The 20,885-nt window shown below is 40.7% G+C and overlaps 1 protein-coding gene across 10 annotated transcripts in view; it reads left to right on the top strand.

The window, feature by feature from the left end:
* The window catches only part of grin1a (glutamate receptor, ionotropic, N-methyl D-aspartate 1a), a 43,105-nt gene extending 22,569 nt beyond the window's left edge, over window positions 1–20,536 (top strand). For 4 of the 10 annotated variants that reach the window (XM_086300208.1, XM_086300206.1, XM_086300209.1 and 1 more), the window contains 10 exons: window positions 1,875–2,039; window positions 3,463–3,581; window positions 3,927–4,039; window positions 7,042–7,190; window positions 7,320–7,477; window positions 8,030–8,191; window positions 8,519–8,628; window positions 8,996–9,141; window positions 13,504–13,530; window positions 14,290–20,536. In XM_086300208.1, the coding sequence (XP_086156334.1) occupies window positions 1,875–2,039; window positions 3,463–3,581; window positions 3,927–4,039; window positions 7,042–7,190; window positions 7,320–7,477; window positions 8,030–8,191; window positions 8,519–8,628; window positions 8,996–9,141; window positions 13,504–13,530; window positions 14,290–14,628 (1,488 nt within the window). In that variant the 3' untranslated portion in view covers window positions 14,629–20,536. Of the gene's footprint in view, window positions 1–1,874; window positions 2,040–3,462; window positions 3,582–3,926; window positions 4,040–7,041; window positions 7,191–7,319; window positions 7,478–8,029; window positions 8,220–8,518; window positions 8,629–8,995; window positions 9,142–9,423; window positions 9,475–13,503; window positions 13,531–14,289 lie in introns of those variants that run through there. The other 6 variants (XM_086300211.1, XM_086300213.1, XM_086300212.1 and 3 more) reach the window with 4 other exon arrangements.
* Window positions 20,537–20,885: the final 349 nt, after the last annotated feature.

Raw genomic sequence — 20,885 nt, 5'->3', positions numbered from 1 at the left:
TGTCTTCTAAATAATTCAGAAGACAAAGGGAGTAGAGTGCCATTTAAATTTAATCATGTTTATTTTTGACTCGAGTCCAGCTGTTTTACTGCGATCCAGCCTTCTGCTGCACATCCTTCAGCTTTCCAGCTGCTTTTTTTTCTTATTGATTGCCATCTTTGGATCAGATCACTTATATATGAGTCGTAGCTGTCTTGTTGCCAGATTGTGTTTTTACTGCACCGCTGCCAAATCTGTTCTGTGATCCATGAAAATGGAACACATACAAACTGTACATACCACCACTTGTGTGCTGAAGATTTTTTTTTGTGGTTGTTGTTTTGGCAAGGTTTGTTCATTTTTTATGAACCCCTCCTGGGAAAGAGTTGGGTTTTGTGCAGATAAAATAGGACACATGCCCTGCTAGGATCAGCTATATATAACCTAACCTTGTATTGCTCAAGCAGCACACCGTCATGAGTGCACAGAAACTAGCCTGTGACTTATCTTTGTAACCAGTCCAGTCTTTGGTTTCTCTGTTTACATTCTCAACAGATTGCATTACTTTTCCGGGAATCTGCTAATCATCAACTACAATACTATAGAAATATGTTAACAATGAGCTATCAGCAAATATTATTGTATAATATAAAAAAATGTAAGCTATCTTATTTAATAATAGCGGCAATGTTACTATTAAACTGCACTGGCTTATTTAAGATGAAGCTACTACAGGCCTACATGAGGTGCGACTTATGTGTCTATTAATTCTGATGTGCAATAGAAAATGTAATCATTACATTTTTATAACCCAAGGGCATCTTCTTTTGTTCCTGTTAAATGCTTGTAAATGACGCTAAATTTTACTTCCATCTAGGAATCTTTTTTTTTCAGTTCAACAAGGAAATAAATTAGTGTGCTAATAACACTTTATAGCCTGAGGACATTTTGAATGGAATCACACCATTTTGAGTCAAATCATGCATCATTTGGAAGAACAGAGCCTCAAAATATACAATAATAAACCATTTGAGAATCACAACAATTATAAATGTATACTACAGTGCATAGCACTTGGTAAAACAGTAGTTTCTTGCCTTTTTCAGGCATCTCTCTGAGCATATGTTTGTTCATTAAGTATGTACTGTAATGCACATTGTTTTTAAAGGCAATAGTCAATCATACAACATATTCCTAAGCTTTTAATAACTGTAGTGAAATGCATTGCTATGAATTGTAAAATTATGCTCTAATATTAAGAAGTCTAAAAATGGCCAACACATTTTATACCAACACAAAAGTCATATTATGTCCTTCATGCCTGTCCGTATTATTTTTGTGACAAAAGAAATTGGTGCAAAGATTTTCAGGTGTCCCTGTGAAAATATTCACCCTTCTAATGGGTCTTTAGCCCCAAAATCTCAAGAGCACAATCCACTGTATATAGGTGACCTGAATTAGAAAGGACATAAAACAGATTTAATCACCTCCTATTACCATTCTAGTATGTTCAGTGCAGATTTCATGTATCATTGCATGTTTATTTTTAGAGCATTAATTCTTATTTGTCACATATTAAACAAGGATGATCTCTTGAAATTGAGTCCTTCCCAAAACGGGAGCGTGAGGCTGTAACATGTCGCAGAAGCCGTAAGAACTGCAAGAAAGCAAAAAGAGAAGAAACTAGATACGCTGAACTGAAAACCTGCAACCTTCTGAAACCTGAAACTCTGTTCTTTAGGCAAAGCAAGAACACGCTGTTCTATATTTTTGACGTTTACTTGGTTTAACCCAAATCCTTAAATCCTGAGGCAAATCTGTGGTCTAGACAACAGCAGGGCTAAAGCTGATTCAGATTCTCAACTTTCTCAACTCCTTCCATTTTGGGACTCCAGGTCAACAACAGTAACAAGAAGGAGTGGAACGGCATGATGGGCGAGCTCCTGGGAGGCCTGGCTGACATGATTGTAGCTCCGCTGACTATAAACAATGAGCGAGCCCAGTACATCGAGTTCTCCAAACCCTTTAAATATCAAGGCCTCACTATCCTCGTTAAAAAGGTAAGCAGGATATTTGGTACTTAGACCTATGACTAGGGGAGATGCATCTATTGCTTACTTGTGCATCTGTTCATTTATGTAAAAATATAATGAAGCAGAGACAGAGATTGTATGGCTTCAAGAGAGATACATTTTAATACAATTTGCTCAGCTGTGGCAGAAAAAGGTAGTAGAGGTGGTTTCAAGATACCATCTATATTATTTGTATACCAGGTTAATGACAACACGACAAAGAACTACGTAGCTGCAATTTAAAGTGGTGGATGGGGATCAAATCACCCCTGACAGTTTGGAAAAATATTGATTTGATCCGTTAACTTTAATTTCCATAGGTTATTAAAATCTCTAAGTGGACAAAGACCTAGAGGGAATATGAGGTGATGCAGTATCAGTTAGCCATTGCCTCTACCATCTTTCTTTGAAAGAAATGAATGCCATCTGGGAAGGATTAGCCATGGATTACACATCTCAAACAAGTGTTAAGATAATGCGTTCTCATTTTCTGTCCTTGCAGATTTTCGCAGACACAGAAATGAGCCTGAAACAGTAAAAAAGACACAACTGTGTTCAGATATAAATAACACTGGTTAAAATGTTAAAGGCATGGAAACAGTCAAACTTATTTTATCTCATTTGCCAGGTTTAAACCTATTTGATGTATGTGAGTGCATAATAACCTGCACTGTTGTGTAAAAGACACCCTTTATTTTTGATCTTGCATTTTGCACTCTGCATTTTAGTCAGAGGTGTTGGGGATTTTGCCAAAGATGGAATCGAATTATGAATGCAGAAAAATACCATCAGGTTTTGACTCATCATGCATTAGCATGTCGAAAGTGTGTCTTCATTTTCCCAAACACACTGCCAATGCATCAAAAGCATATCCACTGAAGCAGTGTAGGATCATTTTGACAGAGAATAGAACAAAAGGCAGCCAACATCCAAAGAAAAGCGTTGAATGTCCTTCAATAACCCTGAAGAACTATTCCTGAAGACTACTTAAAGAAAGTACAAGAAAGTTATCAAAGCAGTCATGCAAATATTGACTTGAAGTTTACAATATTTGTACAGTTTCTGATTTTGCTTCTGTTTTTATCTGTACATGTTTCCCATTTTCCTAGCTGAATATAAAGAAATGAGGGATGGCTCAAGACTTTTGCACATTACTCATAAAAAGACCTAAATTTTTTTTACCCATAGTACATTTTGAAAAAATTTACATTTAACAGACCACACAGTTACAGAACATATGAGCATATAAGTTTTTTCTTGCTAGAATCCTACTTCAGTGCAATATGGAAGGTCATGGGTCTTTGTCAGTAAAAAGACTGTAAAACCTGACAATGAGCCAGACCAATGGTTCCATAAAATTCTAAAAGAATTCATTATCAATCGATAATCAACTGCCTGTATCTGTTTTCAGGAAATTCCTCGCAGTACACTGGACTCGTTTATGCAGCCGTTCCAAAGCACGCTGTGGCTGCTGGTGGGTCTTTCGGTGCATGTGGTGGCGGTGATGCTTTACCTACTAGACCGGTTCAGGTACAAGGGGGGCCTGTATGTGTATTCATGTATCCATATGTGTATGAACGACTGTGTGTGTGAAGTACATGCTTGTGTGTGTGTGTACATGGACTCCTGAGCACTGCAGATCTTCCCTCGATGTGGACAGCAAGGCAGACAGAGGTGAAGATTGGTTCCAGTCATCCCACAGCTCTGTGCCACCGTCTTCACCCTGTTTTCTTTCTGAGGACTTTGTCTTGCTTCGCCCACTCATGTTCAGTTTTCCTCCCTTTTTTGGGGAATCACTGGGTTTTTCACATTCAGCAAGTTGTTGGACATTTCTCATTTTATATCTTCTGCAACCCTCCCAATTTCTTCCCATAGCCCGTTTGGGAGATTTAAAGTAAATAGTGAAGAAGAAGAAGAAGATGCCCTCACCTTATCATCTGCCATGTGGTTCTCCTGGGGAGTATTGTTGAACTCTGGTATAGGAGAAGGTGAGTCATACCCAGTTGTTGAATTTTCTCTTTCCCACAGAGCTCCTGGATGATGTCTTCTAGTCTTTGAACAGTTTTGCATTTGTAAAAGGATTGATATCAAGTGTCTGTGTGGCTCCAGATATCCAGCTGCTACTGTCATATTTTTCTTTGAAAACGACAAAGAAAAAAGAAAAAAAAGAAAAGCTGGTACAGCTTGTAACAGTTTTGTTATCTTATTTGATTTTCTGTCAAGTGTTTCCTTTTCATGATATTTTATGAGTTTTATATATGTATATAAAAAAGCTACTTTTGCAAGGCTCCCTTTAGGAGAGCCCTCTCTTTAAGATTTTGTACTCATAAACAAACTGATCTATCCTCATAAACTTAAAATGAAACCATTAAAAATCTATAGGACTGGGTGCCAGTTTGTAGAAACCATGTCGCTGCGCCATCTTGAATACAGTGGAAATAAATACTGTCCCCGATGTTGTTCTAATTGCTTATTGTCAGCAGGTTAGACACACAACCCTGTTGTCTCCCGACTATTGTTTAGCTAGCTAAACAATAGTTGTTGCTTATTGGCTAATATTATGCCAGCTTATGTTTGGTTCAAGTGTTTTAAAAATCACACTTCCCCTCTAAGAAACAGTTTGATTAAATTCTCACGTTATTTAAGTTTATCCACTAAGTGTTTGAGTCCAGCAATGTTAGAGCCCCTCCAAAGAAAGTTTTAGTTACACTAGCTAACAAAAGCTAACAGAGGCTAATAGTGGCTAACAGCAGCGACATCAGAAGCACTTACTGACTGAAAAGTTCAGGATATCTTCAACCACTCGACACAGTATCGCTGTCATGAGTCAGAAATTATGTTCACAGACTCATCGACTTATATGAGAATCCTTTCACAAAGTTTTACATCCACGTCAACATGAGTGCTTCTTACCAGAGGTGTGGACTCGAGTCACATGACTTGGACTCGAGTCAGACTCGAGTCATTAATTTTATGACTTTAGACTTGACTTGAAAAAATGTTCTAAGACTTGTGACTTGACTTGGACTTTTACACCAATGACTTGGGACTTGAATTGGACTTGAACCGGTTTACTTGAAAAGACTTGATATTTTACCCCAAATACAAAATTTAACATGCATATTATATAGAGATTGAAAATGTGACGTCATTCACGGGTAGAACCGCAAAGGATTCTGGGAACTCGTGGCAAGCGGTACTAGCGCACGCAGGCTTTCAATTAAAATCAGTTATACAGCGATAAAAAGAAACACAAGAAGCCGTTGTATTATTAACTGCAATAGCCGGTCGCAAGACAGCCATGGGAAGCCGACGGGTAAAGAGATCGGTTGTTATCGGATTACCTCGTTGAAGAGAAATTGTTCGAGCCATGTTTCCGAAGTAACAAAGAGGCGACGGGTGGCCTGGATTGCAGCCATTCAAAGGTCAAATATAACGTCCCAGAACCCTCCAGCTCACAGGTTAGTCTGCTCCAAGCATTTACACAAAGGTCAGTGTTTTTTAGTAGTTAATACGTCATTTTCATAACATAATTAGTGATATAGGTTACAAGCAAGTCTGGCGCTGAACAGAAATTGTCGCGCTATGCTCCTTTGTTTATTGTGCATAAATAGTGAATTGTCCTGACACAATATTGCGTTTCGCCTCTGTTATTATGGTACATTGACAAAAACATATACTTTTATTCACAGGATAAAACAGTTGTTTTGTATCACTAATTGCCCAGTACGATTACAGCATACAATATTATTGTCACTGCTACATTTCTGTGATGGGTACCAGAAATTATTTCCACTACTAATTAATTACCGTTGAGCTCAAAGGTCCTATTAATAAACGGTTAACGAATGTGTATTTATGACGACGATTTGTGAGACTGGTAAACTTATGATACGTACGATGGTCTTTACTTTCTACACGGTGCATTTCAAGGTCCTGTACCCATCCGTCGGTAAACTGTACCTGGGCTTGTTGCAGTGACCTGAAGTTACTAAACTTCATGAGTGTATGCACTCACTCCAAGAACCGTATGATTATAAATATGCATATAAATATGGTAAGATGAGATAGCTGACTTCATCTAACTAGCAAATGTTTTCCAGGCTACGTTGGTGATACAGTTTTTTTAATGTGTATGATATTTTTGTCATGCGATTTTAAAGCCGGTCCTACAACCGCATCCAAGAATGACATGCAGCTTATCTCAGAACTGTCGGTGAAAACTATTCTTGGAGCTAGGTTTAATTGAGCTGCATTTTAAAGAGGTGCAATTTCACAATTTGTGTATATTTTCTAAGTTAACTATTTTGTCATGTGTTGAGAAAAACACAGATTTTAAAATTACATGGTCTAATATTTACATTTAGCATAACTGCAACATTATTTTTTCGTTGTTTTTTTTTTTTTAAAGACTCGAAAGGACTTGAAATTCAAAGTTTCAGACTTGTGACTTGACTCGGACTTTTACACCAGTGACTTGAGACTCGACTCTGACTTGCCTGACATTACTTGAGACTTGACTTGAGACTTGAGGATAAAGACTTGAGACTTGCAAAACAATGACTTGGTCCCACCTCTGCTTCTTACAGCATTTGACAGCACTCACTCCAGAAGAATGACAGCCAGAGTTTTTGAGATGATTATGGGCTAAAATTGTAAAACTACTGCAAAATATTTAATTGACACATATCCTTTTTTTAATTCCTGATTTATTGGTGAGTGTGGATATTATTAAAATATGTTTATATCGTGTACAAAAATGTAGCAGAAAACAGTAGCAAAGACGCACCCGCCTAGTGAGATCATTATGGGAAAATGCAGAGTGCTCTGGCTGATATTAGGAATATCCACTTCACTGCCATCACACAGATCCAAAATCAGACAAAATCTATCTGGAACTAATAGTGTAAAAACGTTATTTAATTTTTTTTAATAAGCTGAAATTGACAGTTACTGAGATGAAAACTCAAAACTTGGACTCACCACACAGGTGCACCACGTAGCTTCTCAGCGAGAATCCTGGGCATGGTGTGGGCTGGTTTTGCCATGATCATTGTGGCTTCCTATACTGCCAATCTGGCTGCCTTCCTGGTGTTGGACCGGCCTGAGGAGCGCATCACCGGTATCAATGACCCACGGGTATGTGAAACAAGGAGCTTATTACTACACATTACCTTTTTTCAATCATATTAACAAATATATAGACTGATTGATTTTATTCTTACTTATTGTTCATCAGATTGTGCTTTTCCTTGTCTCTTTATGCAGCTGAGAAACCCATCAGACAAGTTCATCTACGCCACAGTGAAACAAAGCTCAGTGGATATCTACTTCCGGCGGCAGGTGGAGCTTAGCACCATGTACCGCCACATGGAGAAGCACAACTATGAGAGTGCCGCCGAGGCTATCCAGGCCGTGCGTGACAAGTGAGTCTCGGCCAGGCCGGGCCGACCAGAGTACGTGTCGGCCGGCTGTTCGACCTATCAAGCACGTAGACCAGGGCTATTCCAGTTAACTCTAGGGGAGGGACATGGACCTCCGGATCAGGTGGAAGTGGTAGGCTTTACTGCGACATTCGCCCTGATTCAGGCCCATCGCCCAGCCAAGGCAGGTTTCCAGGGACAGCAGCAGGAGTGGACGTGTCAACAGCACTGACAACAGTGTGAGGTTGAGCTAACATTGAGTCGAAGAGCCCCCTTTTTCAGGTTGTACCCAGACGAACATCTTTGAGATTGGGGGAATCCAATGGGGGACGCGCCCTCACCCATCTGGCATTGGATTTCATTTGGGACATAAGCAGCGGTAGAGATTGCTGGTAAACGCTGACTGACACACACGATGTGGTGTGAGAGAGAGAGAAGGGTGGGAGCCGTAAATGTGTATGTAAATCATTGTACTGTTGCACCGTAACCCCCTCCTTCCCCTCCTTCCCCTTCCTCCCCACTTCCTCCTCCTCCTCCCTCCCCCTGCCCCCACAGCAAGCTGCATGCTTTCATCTGGGACTCTGCGGTGCTGGAGTTTGAAGCCTCGCAGAAGTGCGACCTGGTGACCACGGGAGAGCTGTTTTTCCGTTCGGGCTTTGGCATAGGCATGCGCAAGGACAGCCCCTGGAAACAGAATGTGTCCCTGGCCATTCTCAGGTCTGTCCCAGCCGAAGCTGCATTACTCGTATGACCTTTTTTTTTTCTTTTTTTTTTTCTTATCAATATGATTTCATGGTCACATATTGACCCTTTATAGCCATCCAATACATTGCCTTATGTCACATCTTTGTATCTCCCCTTTCCTGCCCTGTTTGTCTGGTTGTCTCTTGTCAAGTGTATCACTGTTTGTCAGTACACGTGTCTGTACAGCTGTCTGTGCTTCATCTGTGTTGCTAGCTGGGAGTAAGCGGCTCAAACATTCGGTCATTTGCGGCATTCATTAACTCTGTTACCTCTCTCCCCACTACCCCCAACCCCCTGCAGTTCTCATGAGAACGGCTTCATGGAAGACCTAGATAAAACCTGGGTGAGATACCAGGAGTGTGACTCAAGGAGCAATGCCCCAGCCACACTCACCTTTGAAAACATGGCAGGTATGGTCCTTATGGCGTAGAGAAAGCGTTAAAAGTGATTGGACAAAAACTGCAGTGGTAAGGTACTGTAGCCCTTTTTTGTCCAATACCTTTACAAAATCGTTGTTTTAGTGTCAGCGTGGTGCTCTGTGGGTAGTGTGCCGTACAGTATCTTGTCCTGTGATTTCGTGCGGTTGTGGTTCTCTATTAATATTGTGTAGTTTGCAGCAGTCGTCGTCAGTAGGAGCTGGTTGAGAAAGGAGGGCGACCACTGAGCATGACAGTCAGACCATGCGTTCATGCTTAGTGGGAGCGGGGGAGATGTAGACAGGAAACTCACGCATCCCTGTGTCTGCTCTGTTTCTGTTCATGTGTCCCTCCTTCACAGGGGTATTCATGCTGGTGGCTGGAGGAATAGCAGCAGGGATCTTCCTCATCTTCATTGAAATTGCCTATAAGCGCCATAAAGACGCCCGCAGGAAGCAGATGCAGCTGGCCTTTGCGGCCGTCAATGTCTGGAGGAAGAACTTGCAGGTAGGATTGATACCCTGCATCCACTGAAGGTGGAAGGGTCAAAACTGGGGTGGAAGAGAGCCAGAAAAACCTCCCTCGAATGAGGGTTGATTTCTGTTTCTCAACCCATCTGAGAACTTTGGGGGTTTTTTTAAGTAGTGATCAAACCAGCAGATCACCATACAAGAAACAGTGATCTCTGATGCCTACATATAATGTAAGGCATGCTGAGTGGCCACCCTGTGGGTTTACACAGTTCCCTGAGGCCAAATGCACCCGTGTCTCTTGTGTGTGTGCCTGCAGGATAGTAAGGAGACTTCTGGAAGTCAAGCGGTGGCTGGAACTCCCTCTTTAGTATGTAGTAGAGCCATTTCCACCGTCATGTCACCTCTCGTTCTTGGCGTAACAATAAGATAATTAGAGATTCTCTCACACAATAAATCTCCAAATGAAAACTCTCCACTACCCACGTCCATGGCATGAACCAGTAGTTCTAAGCTGCTGCTGTGGCGCTATATTCTTCATAAGGTCATATGATTTGTACATGGAAATCCAGCAGAAAAAACAAATTCCCTGCCAGAAACATTGAAAAAACATTATTGACAATGAATACTCTAAGGTTGATGCATTTTGCTCGCGACCCCATTGATTTCCTTCTCTCTGGCAGCAAAACTAACAGCAGCCAAAAGCTGATAAGACAAATAGAGCATAAAGAGTCAAATCAATGCCCTGGCACAATCATACGGCAGTGACCGTTCCACAATTGTCAGCATAAGTGAAATGTGCAATGCTGCAGCGCACAGTGTGTCTCCTTATCCACCGCAGTGTTCATGATGCAGACACCAAGCAAGAACTTAAAATCTCGCATGGCAAAGGCTTCGTGCAACATTGCCTGAACAGGCATCAATCTAAAGGCTCAGTTCACTCAAATATAATTTTATAAGTCCTTATTTTCATACTTGCTCTAGTGGTATCTAACTATACAGCTAACTTAGATTCATTTTCAGGGGTTTTCAGAAACATTCACGTAATTAAAAAAAACAATAAATGGAACTTCTTTGCAGTTTAAAGTCATTTTCATGGCCAGATACCACTATGAACATTTTTGTTTTTTGTTTTTTTTGAATGAACTGACCATCTGAGCTATAATCAAGCGATAAGTTCCTTTGCTCAGCCAGTGAAGAACATGATTTCCCCTGCACTCTGATGCAATCAGTGCTGCTTTGAAGGTACAGGGTTTCCACATTTGATGGCCAATCACAGCCTGAGTCTGTGATGTGGCTGTGGCAGTTTGTCTGCTGTGTCTCTCTTGAACCAAGTGAAATGAGACAGCAGGGCTGGAGGAAGGTACAGTATAATTATCACAAGTGCCTGTCAGCAAATCAATGTCCTTCTAAAAGTGTCTACCATCAAACTGATAGCTGTATGTAACTGTCGTATGTGTCCTCATATAGCTGTACATATAGATGTAGGCGCATACAGCAGATGAATGCATGCAGGGGGGCGTCACTGAGAAAGGAGAGGGACACACTAAACTGCCCGCAGACTAATGTAATTTATATCCATGTCAGTGATGATCATGCCAATTTCTCTGCATCACTAAACAAAGATGGCTCATGCTTGCTCATCTTGCTCATTCACCATCACTCTGGGCCCAAAAGCTAAAATTGCTAGACACACATTGCTCTAACTATAGCTATTACAATGGCGCCTTACGCAAGAAGCGCTGAGAGGACCCATGAAGTAAGGCTAATCAAATCTGCTTTGCATGAAAATTATTCAGGATCTTATTCACACTGTTTAGGTACGCTGATTTGATTACTCACAGTGATCTAAATTTCTGAAATTAAAAATGATAGCTTGGTTTTCCAGGGTACAAACTCAATCTAAGATCACAGTTTATGTGGCCTCTTCCTTCTCTAGTACAGCAATCACTAAAACCTCGATACCCATTACTGGCATCGTTTCGACTGCTTCCATGTGTGTTTTTTGTTATTATGTGCTTTTAAATGCCTCAGGTTGTATTATGCAAAGCAATGTGCAGGACTGTGCACCCAAATGCCTTCAAACAGAGGTTTAACTTCAGAGAAAGTGCACTTCTGAGTAAATCTGTTCACAAAGTAAAATCCTCACTAGTTGCCACCTTTGCATTATCTCTGCACCCAGTTATTTTTAAAAGCTAAAAGCTCTCAAACAAGAAGTTCATTAGGTGTCACGCCACCATGGCATTGGTTTTGCAGACTTTTACTAAGAAAGAAAAGTGCATGTGTGTAGGTTGCCCAGGATTGTAAAACTTTAAAAGCTGTAGCAACATACATGATGAGTGAGTAAAGGGTCTTTGGAGTAAAATTTATTTTTAGTTTTTTGAGTTCTATAATGAGAAATGCTAGTTTACTGGGGCATTTCCTACTTTTACCTAATTTAGCTAATGCACATGCATTTTTGTGTGTGAGAGCTTTTTATTTGGTTGCCGATGGTGCCTAAATGATATTAAGGCTTAACTGTCCCTTTTAAATAAAGGCATGATATATAGTAATGGGCCGAAGTGTCCGCTTATTCCATTATTCAATTTATAGAAAGAAAATCTTAGTATAAACAGAACCAGTATGACTTTAAAGTAAAAGTAGTTGTGCCTTTCAAAGTATGTTGGTTGGAGGGGAAAAGAATTAAGCCAAACCGATAAAGAAATAACCTAAATAGCAAACACAATTAATAAGTATACGTGTTACACAGTCATCTATCTGTCACTTTACCATAGCTGACTGTGAATAAATCGCCTAAGGGTGCGACCACTCGAGTGCAACGATTGCTATAATTTATGTAGGGTGTGTAAGTAATAACTCATCTTCATCTTTAATAAAAGCTGTCAGTTACATTAGGACTGGGGCAGGGTTAGGGTTAGTGAAAGGCTGCTGCTGATCCACTCTCTCTGTTCTCTTTTTTAGAGGTGGACAATGTAGCTACAATGTGAACATTTATATTATAAAAAAAGTTACATTGTGTTCCATTACTAAGAGACTACACATGTGGCTTCTACATCTGTCTTTTCAAACAGATGTTACTTAGAAGTGCACTGTCTGAACCAGATTGAACCTGATGATAGTTTGGGATGAAAACAAAGCGTCAGAAAGTCTGCTGCGTGACGATAACAGTGATGTTGTATAATGATGCTGGACTATGACAGCTCACATCTGTTTCCAACGGGAAACACGCAGCCGATGTACACGGTGCAATTCCCATGCCGCTCTTCATCTGATGGTCCAGCATGCCCTGCATGGCCGGGACTGTGCACACGCAGCGCCTCATCAGGGCTCTGGATGGCCGGGCTTCACTCCTGCAGTCTAACATGTGTAAGAAAAGGGGAAAGTAAAGATTAAACGAACACCTGACGTCACTTGGGCATTGATTTTTCTGAACCAAGACCAATACGCACGCTGACTTTAACCATTTACTAACACGAGATGTCATCTTCCAACAGGAAAAAGATATTTTTTGCACTAAAATCGAACGGTGCCGTGCACCAATCACTCTTCTGCCAGCTTTCATCTATCCTGCACATGAGATAATACCTGCTCGCCACCTGATATTATGTCATCAGGGGGTTGAGAGAGTGCTGGTTGGCGGGGTGATGGTGGAACAAATGTGCCCTGAAAGAGCCTAGTCATGTGACCTGATGAAAAAGGATGAACTGCGGGGCCAGTGCTGGCCAGGATTGATTTGTCGTGCTATTTGTTTTGTGTTACTTAATCTATGTTCCCCCTTTTATTCCTTCCCTCCATCCATAAAACGATTTGGCATGTTGAAATTCACACCACACTGCCCCGCCCACCCCAAGGGCCTCCCTTGCTGCTACTAATCTGTCATCCTCCACTTATACTATACTCTTTTTTTTTTATTAGAAGTAGCATCTTTTAGCTTTCATTTGCTCAGTTAATTATGAATTTATCATTTAAACACTGACTTTTGTTTTTGCACTTTAATTTCAGTAGAAAACAGGCTTTTTCGTTGCTCTAGTAGACAACCATTCCTTCTTATTTTTACCTTTATGCTCTCCATCTCATCCCATTCCCTGGTGTGTGGGGTGAATTTCCATTATACCCCTTAAAGGTATAATGACGTTAAATGGGCTTTAATTACTGACTTATGTCGCTGTTGTTTTCCTTCTATGCATCCAATACTGTAGCTTTTTTATTATTATTATTATTATTTTTTAACTTTTTATACCTGCCTGGCTTTGGATGTGAATGTTTGCTTTGCTAGTTTTGGGATTTTTTTATCTGCCATTTTTGGTTCCCTTGGCTTTTGCTTAAGGATATTCTTTAAAGTAATAACAATCCAAGTGGATGGACATTTATTTTATTTTTCTTTTCTCCCCCTATGCAGCCCTCTTCCTCTGTAGAGACTCAGGATGTAAGAATACCTTAATATGAGTTCTTAATATGAGTTCTTTTTTTATTGTTGCACACAGACATCCAGTAATTGTGCTGAGAATAGCTGTGGGGCACTCTGATGGTATGAGGGAGCGAGGGCACCAAATTGGCTCACCATGTTGTAAGAATACGGTTAATAGTGCTTCTTTTTCTTTATGTTTTTATTTTATTTTGACAGGTACGCATTTGAAGATGTTACCTGTGTGTTACTGAGTAAGAGTAGATTGAAGATTAATCATGTGCTGAGATAAAGAAGTGGCAGCTTTAAAGTGTGTGTGCACTCACACAATAGCGAGTGTACGGGTAGACTATTTTAGATGGTTTAAAACCTAGGTATCACACCCACTGACATCTTTACTAGTCATCACTCATTCCAGTGCATTTCTAGGGCCAACTGAGTGTGTTTCTAGAGGACTACTGTGCCATCTTGTGCAGTCCAAGTGTGATTATGTTGCATAAAATGTAGACAAATGCCCTCATATCAGACTGAACAGACTTTGTTCACTCTCACATCTAACAAGCTTTATCCCCTTCTTTCTCCCTCTTTTACATTTCCAAATGGTGTAGTGTTTTTCACAAGGACCCTCCCAGTAATTAGTCTATTAAAAACATAAGGTAATCTATTGGGGTGGCAGTGGTTTTGGTGGTGGTGGGTAGAGAGAAAACGGGTGAGACTGAAACCACGGTTATCACCCCAGCCATAGGACATGAATAATGTTTCTACATATATTTATTTTAGGATAGGAAAAGTGGTAGAGCAGAGCCTGACCCCAAAAAGAAAGCCTCTTTTAGGTCCATCAGTACCACCCTGGCCTCCAGCATCAAGAGACGTAGGTCCTCCAAAGACACGGTAAGGAGACGGAAGAAGCGACACCTTCCCTTGTTTATTCTTTCCTCTCTTTCCTCTTCTCCTCCTCTGTCTCTGCTTCCATCTCTTTGTCTTTCGCTGTCCTCTCTGCCCCCATCCCCATATCTGACCTCAAAAGAGTCCCATGTTCCACTCACTCATTTCCACACGGCTCCGCTGGCCTCTGCCACGTGTCTGTCCCTTCACCATCGATCAACCATTACCATTTAGCTCTTATGGTTCCTCTACAGCATAGAGGGCATCAGTGCAGGATCTCAGGTCAGGCCAGGCCAGGAGCTGGGCTCTGAATTTGGAAAGGGAGCGTCCCAAGTGTCCAGGATTTGGGGGAAAAGGGGGGAAGGATTTAATGGGATTAGTGTCTTCTGGAGGAAGGGGCGCGACAAAAGCAAGCAGTCTGCCAGTGGTGTTTTGTCTTGGGCTGCTCTTCCTCCCTGCCTCTGGTTTGGACGTGGATTCTGTCCGTATTTGGTGGTGATGGTGGTGGTGGCACTGTGGTACGTGTGTGCGTGAGTGTACCGTATGCGAGCGTGTCTGTTTATACGTTTCTGTTCATGTCCTGTCGTTTTGACTGCCTGATCCTTCGTATATCCATTGTTTCTTTGCACCAATCCTGCACTTCCTCTGTTTGGGTTTCAGCCGCTGTTGGTTTGCTTATGGTTTGAAAAGCATGCGCTGGTGTTCTGTCATTTTTTTATTCCCAAAACCCTTTTTTAAAATTTAAGGTGACGTCCAGCCCTCCCGAGAAGAAAACTAATGTGTTGTCATATTTTTCGGTGTGTCTATTTCAGGATTCCACTCATGGATTTCTATTAATCAATTTACTTTTTTGCATTATCATATTTTGTTTGTCATAATTCTTGTTTTATTTCCAGTGTCCTTGTGGTCCGAACTGTGCATGCCTTTTGCAGGGTATATTTTCAGGTCGTGAAGACAGTCGACTTTAAGTTTTACATATTGTTTTTATTGTGCTAAAAACTCTGTGAAGCCTTAGACTCTCACTGTGTTGTGATGCAAGAATAAATACAAGCTACTGCCCCCCCCCCCATTCTTTTTATATCACTCCTTTGCTGCAGCACAATGAGAGTGTCAGGTTTTCTGCATTCCTTCACAGTTCGGTTGAAAGGCCCTGCTCATTGCGGTTTGGAGATTGCACTACACAAGCTTGGATCGCGCTGACAAACCGGTGACCCACGGTCATTTGTGCCCAGCTGATCTGCCAGGCATAGCTGGTTGTTAACCAAATCTGGGCTTTATAAAAGAATGGCAATAATTTGTGGAGATAGCCTTCATAGCCTTTTGCACTAACACTATGCTTTGAATGTGTTTCTCTGGAGAAATGTAGCCTATGGCAGCAAAGATAACAGCTTGCAACATTTAAAAAAAAGTTACGATTTGATTTTCTGTTTCTCCTTTCTTTCTCTTCTGTTAACTATCTGTTGTTGTTTTTTTGTTTTGTTTTGTTTTTTTAACGGATGTTTCAGCAATGAAGCCAAGCACCTTTACTCTTCCCCGGCGTTTTTCCAATAGAATTTCTTTCATTTTATGAGAAGAAGAGCGGGATCGCCACTGCCACTTTGTCTGTATGAGGTTTCGGATGCTGGTTTGGGAGCCCTATTGGGGGAAGAAAATGTCTCAAAGTGTAAAATGAAACAGGATTTAGTGTAATTACAAAAGATGCTCCAACTGAAAGACCTACCATCTTCAGTCTTTGACCATTATTTTTGATTTTATATAAATGTTCTTCTTTTCTATTAATGGATATCAATGGACTTGAGTGTCAGTGTCCCTCACCCACATGCCACACTGCTCCTCTCTCCCTCTACAAGCATGCTAATTACTTTAACTGTCATAGATGTAGTAACCGTAGAAGTAGTAATACTCTTTGTAGCTGTTCCATATATGACAAAAAACCCCAACAAAAAAACGTCATCTTAGTTGTGCTGAATAAGTAGCTTTTAACTGTGGTTGTGATGTCAGTGAAGTGTTTCTCTTTTGCTGGTCCACTTGACCCCAGTAGGGTGCGCTGTTAGCAGGCCCTCAAGGTACAAGACATGTGGAGACCCAAATGGGGGCTGTAAGCTATGTGATGATGCAACTTGCGGGTCAAGGAGATGAGGGACATCCACTCTGACTCCTATTTATTACCTTAAAATAAAAAGCAACAATTTTCCCATTCAGTCTGGATGCCCCCACATCTGTCAGCATGTTAGTTGCATCATACCAACTTCTGAAACTCACATGCTTGAATGTATCGGCTCTATCGGCTTAAAACGAGAGGTGCTTAAATCAAAAAAAGTGACAAATGAGACGGGTACACCTTCCCTGTTTTGGTTCTGAATGTCATTAATGTGCAGTAGTAATGTGCTTAATGTAAAAAGAAAAGATGCTTTCCTGCATGCTTTGCAACACAGCACTGTGAGTCAGAATTTTGATTGGCATGTTGGAAATTAGCTGAATTATAAAGGACATAATGCAGTTACTCCACCCAATCTCACTGTGTTTCAAAACATGAAGCAATTCTACAAAAACAACATGTTCTGCAAACTCGATTTATGATGTATAAAGCGGATTCTGTAATGTAGGATTTCTGTGTTTCTATGTAAAAGATAACATTTTAAAAAATGGCTTACTGCTGCCAAAAGCACTAAAAACAACCCACTCAAACGAAGCATATGCATGGATATGGGATCTTGCCTCCCCTCTCAGCATTGTAGAAGCCTATAATTCAACATATTCTGCTCTTAAAGAAGCACAGTGATGCAGGGATTGGACGTAAGAGTCGGACACAGCAGCACTTGTGCAATCAGCCCAAAATTCATGTTCTCCTCTTGAGCTAAATATAGAGAAGCTGCCTGTCTGCATGCACACAGATGACTGTGGGGGTGATAAATGAGCTGCCCATTTTATCCATGGCAGGAAGTTATCACCCAGTCATGTTGCTGAGGCAAAAAATAAAATAAAAAAATAAATGACTGCTGTTGTCAAGACTCTCGGGATCTTACGTCAGCTCCAAAACTAGCCCACCCCAGGCACAAACTGTTCTACAAAAATTCAGACTTTAAAGAAAATGACACAAAATTAAAGTCTGCCTGAGAGGGGTTAGAGCAACATCCAGCTTCTGCAGAACACAGTTGTTCCCTAAATTAAAATTAATATTTAGACAATGCTAGGACAACAACAACATCGGCAACAAAAGGGACACTAAATTTTGTCAAGAAATGACACCCTGTTATGTGTCTCTCTTCCTCCGCCCTGTTTTTCTTCACCTCTGCAGCAGTACCCACCCACTGACGTCACGGGCCAACTCAACTTGTCTGACCCGTCTGTCAGCACAGTGGTGTAAACGGAGAGGGCGACAATGAGGTTCACTCCCCAAGGAGAGGAGGAGAGGAAGCCAAAACCGAAGCTTTTATTTCACCGCCTGCCAGCGGAGCTTTTGAGGAAACTGCTTGCTGAGGAACTGGCTGAAAACACTCAACTTGCACCTTTCTTTTTCTTTTATCTTTTTTTTTTAAAGACGAAATGACTTTAATGTTCGTAGGGTCCCTGAGCATGCACAGAAGAACCCATCCGACATATACAATCTTTTCCTTCTGTATATTATTACCTAACTTATTTAACGTTGTTTTGTCCCTTTAATTGCACACATTTACTTAATGTTTGATGTTTTCCAATTTCCCAAGCAGCTTTATAGCTTTTAGCAAGCCAGGTTAGTTCGGCTAAGTTTATGGATGAACCAGTTTGGCTGCGAGTATTGTACTGGACATTTCACTTCCACTTAGGGCCTAGAAGTCACAACATTTAATATTTCTTAACAACATATACTGCAATACAAAATGGTCTGTAAGCTCCGATGGAGGTCAAGTATTTTTTAATAGGACATACCTGTGTTTTTATCCACACTAATAATGGCACTACAGAAGGCAGTTGGCTAACCATGTCAACCAGAGAAGATGATGAAGGCATGGGTGTGCTTGGGCAAGGGTATACATCAGCTTCTGGAGATGAACAAATTGAACCTTTCCCCACTTTTATTTTGCACTAACCTCAAAATTTGCATGTGTTTCTATTTTTAACAACAATTCAAGTTTGAAGTATTTAGCTTTACTACTATTTATAGCACGACATATGCAGGTGATATAAGAAATCACATCCTACTTAATTAGTTAAATACTAGTGGTGTCTTTCATATTCAGCCATATTTGAGACAGTTGGCTGTGAGCCATGCTGCTGTTTTGGGACGCCCTCTCTCTTCCTCTCTCCTGCCGCCGCCACTGCAGTCTTTCTCATTTCCAGTCTCCAAGGGGTTGCATCAAAGGGCCAGGTTTTTCACCCAACCAGCACTCGGTCTTTCATGCAAAACCTCCTCCCCTGTGCAGCGCCGGAGAACTTTTACACGAAGGAAGCCGAGTGAATTTGAAAGCTTCGCTCAGCTTGCAAGCACATGTGCAGGTTTGGTTAGATGCAAAAACAGGCCGTTTCCCAATTTCTGGAGATGAGAAACCACTGCTCTGAAGAAAACTGTAACATTCTTTCTGGTGTATGGCACTGCATAGCACTTTATGATGAGGAGTCTCCCCAAACTGTATTTAAACAAAACACCGATTCCCAAAACAGAACGACAGTCATACTGTAAAGTATCTTACCGGTTTCCTTTTTAATTTGCTTTATTGAGAAAAAACAGCAGGATCTACAAAGTCTTTATAGGATTAAATGATTTTAATTTGAGCAAAGAGGTTGCTTCTGATCTCATTCAGACCTGTGCATGCTTATGTGTTATTATTAATGCTTTAGTTTGGATGCGTGCTGTTGCCATGTACAGTTAGCTGAGCCGTGAGGAGCACTTAAAGTTGAATGAAATGTAAATAGAGTCTGGCTCTGTGTAGATGAGGTTCATGAGCTCGTACAATGACTGCAGCTGGGAATGTCTTATACTATAGTTACACAAACACAAAACAGGTGTGATACACAGGCATGCATCAACACACACATATACATATGCATATACGCACACACACACACACACACACACACGCACACAAACATTAAGGGAAGGTTCACTTGTTTTTCTTACCTTTTCCAGTGACGATCTTGCATTGAATCATGTTGTTTATACACCTGTAAATAAAATACACTTACATTGTCATGTCTAATGAATCCTTTGCTTTAATATGCTAAATATAGGGCTCCAACTAACAACTATTTCTCTCGTCAATGTCAAGTAATTCTTTCAGTTAATTGATGACATCTACACAATGTCATATAATCAAGGCAAGCAAAAAAAGTACAAATAGGGCTACAGCCACTCCATGCAGGTCTGTGAAAAACTTAGTGTATCATTACTGCAGCCATAGAAATTAAGAGTGAAAGTAGGAGACATATGCTGCTAATCAAATTCACTTGATTAACTGATTGTCAGAAAATTTTGGCAGTTCTATAAACGCAGATGTTTTGGCAATTTGATGGTTTTAAGCATCCAGATGTGTAAACACAATACTACAGTCTTCTCAGGAGTGGGCCTCCCAACAAATTCACTTCAAGGTCTGACCGTGCGATGCTCAGAGAAACCGCAAAACATCCAAGAGCTACATCTCAGACTCTACAGGTCTCATTTAGTATGATAAATGTTAACATTCACAAGTGCAAAGGTAGAAAAAAGACTAAACAAATTTAAAATGGTAGCATAACCCAGGTTCACACAGTTCCATCTGAACTATCCACAAGATTCCTGGAACTATGTCCTCCAGACAGATGAGACTACAGTAGAAATGTTTAGCCATAATGCACAGAACCACATTTGCAGTAAACAAAACACAGCATATCAGCACACACACTTCATATTAAATGCCAAGCACGGTGGTGGAGGGGTGATGATTTGGGCTTCTTTTTCATACACACCCATCTGAGCTTCTTGCACATGACTGCAAGAATCTAATAACTCCTCTGTATACCACAGTGATCTAGAGTCAAACCTGAGGCCACCTGTCCAACTAGCCAAGTCTAGTGATATAGGTTAAAGTTTGTGAATCCCCATAGCTTTGTTTCTGTTGTCTACATTTAGACTGTATAGTTGTCTGCTGCTTTTACTCATTGTTATAAAAGTATAATGCAAAGCAAAGGTGTGTCTGAAGTACTTTTTACATGTTCTCCTCAGCTGCTTCTCAGTTTGGTCCCAACTGAAATATCTCAAAAAACAGCCATAAAATCTTTGTAGATATTAACCATAGTACATTTCTGCATTGTAACATGGATCTCATTCGCAGGTCAACATGACAGCAGTATTGCTGTGAGTATATTAGCATGATTAGTAACATTATCGATTAGTTCAGAAGGAGTCTGCTAGCCAACTTGTTTTAGTTGCATCTGTTAGTTGACATATTTAGTTATTTTGGTTAATAAGATAAGATAACCTTTATTAGTCCCACACGTGGGAAATTTGTTAAATTTGTTAAATATCCACAAGGGTT

This window comes from Aulonocara sp. 'chitande type north' Nkhata Bay, linkage group LG7, assembly GCF_057382095.1.
Source record: "Aulonocara sp. 'chitande type north' Nkhata Bay isolate Kocher_YH1m ecotype deep benthic linkage group LG7, A_spYH_male_GT1.1, whole genome shotgun sequence".
Taxonomy (NCBI): Eukaryota; Metazoa; Chordata; class Actinopteri; order Cichliformes; family Cichlidae; genus Aulonocara; species Aulonocara sp. 'chitande type north' Nkhata Bay.
This window is presented reverse-complemented; position numbering and strand designations above follow the sequence as displayed.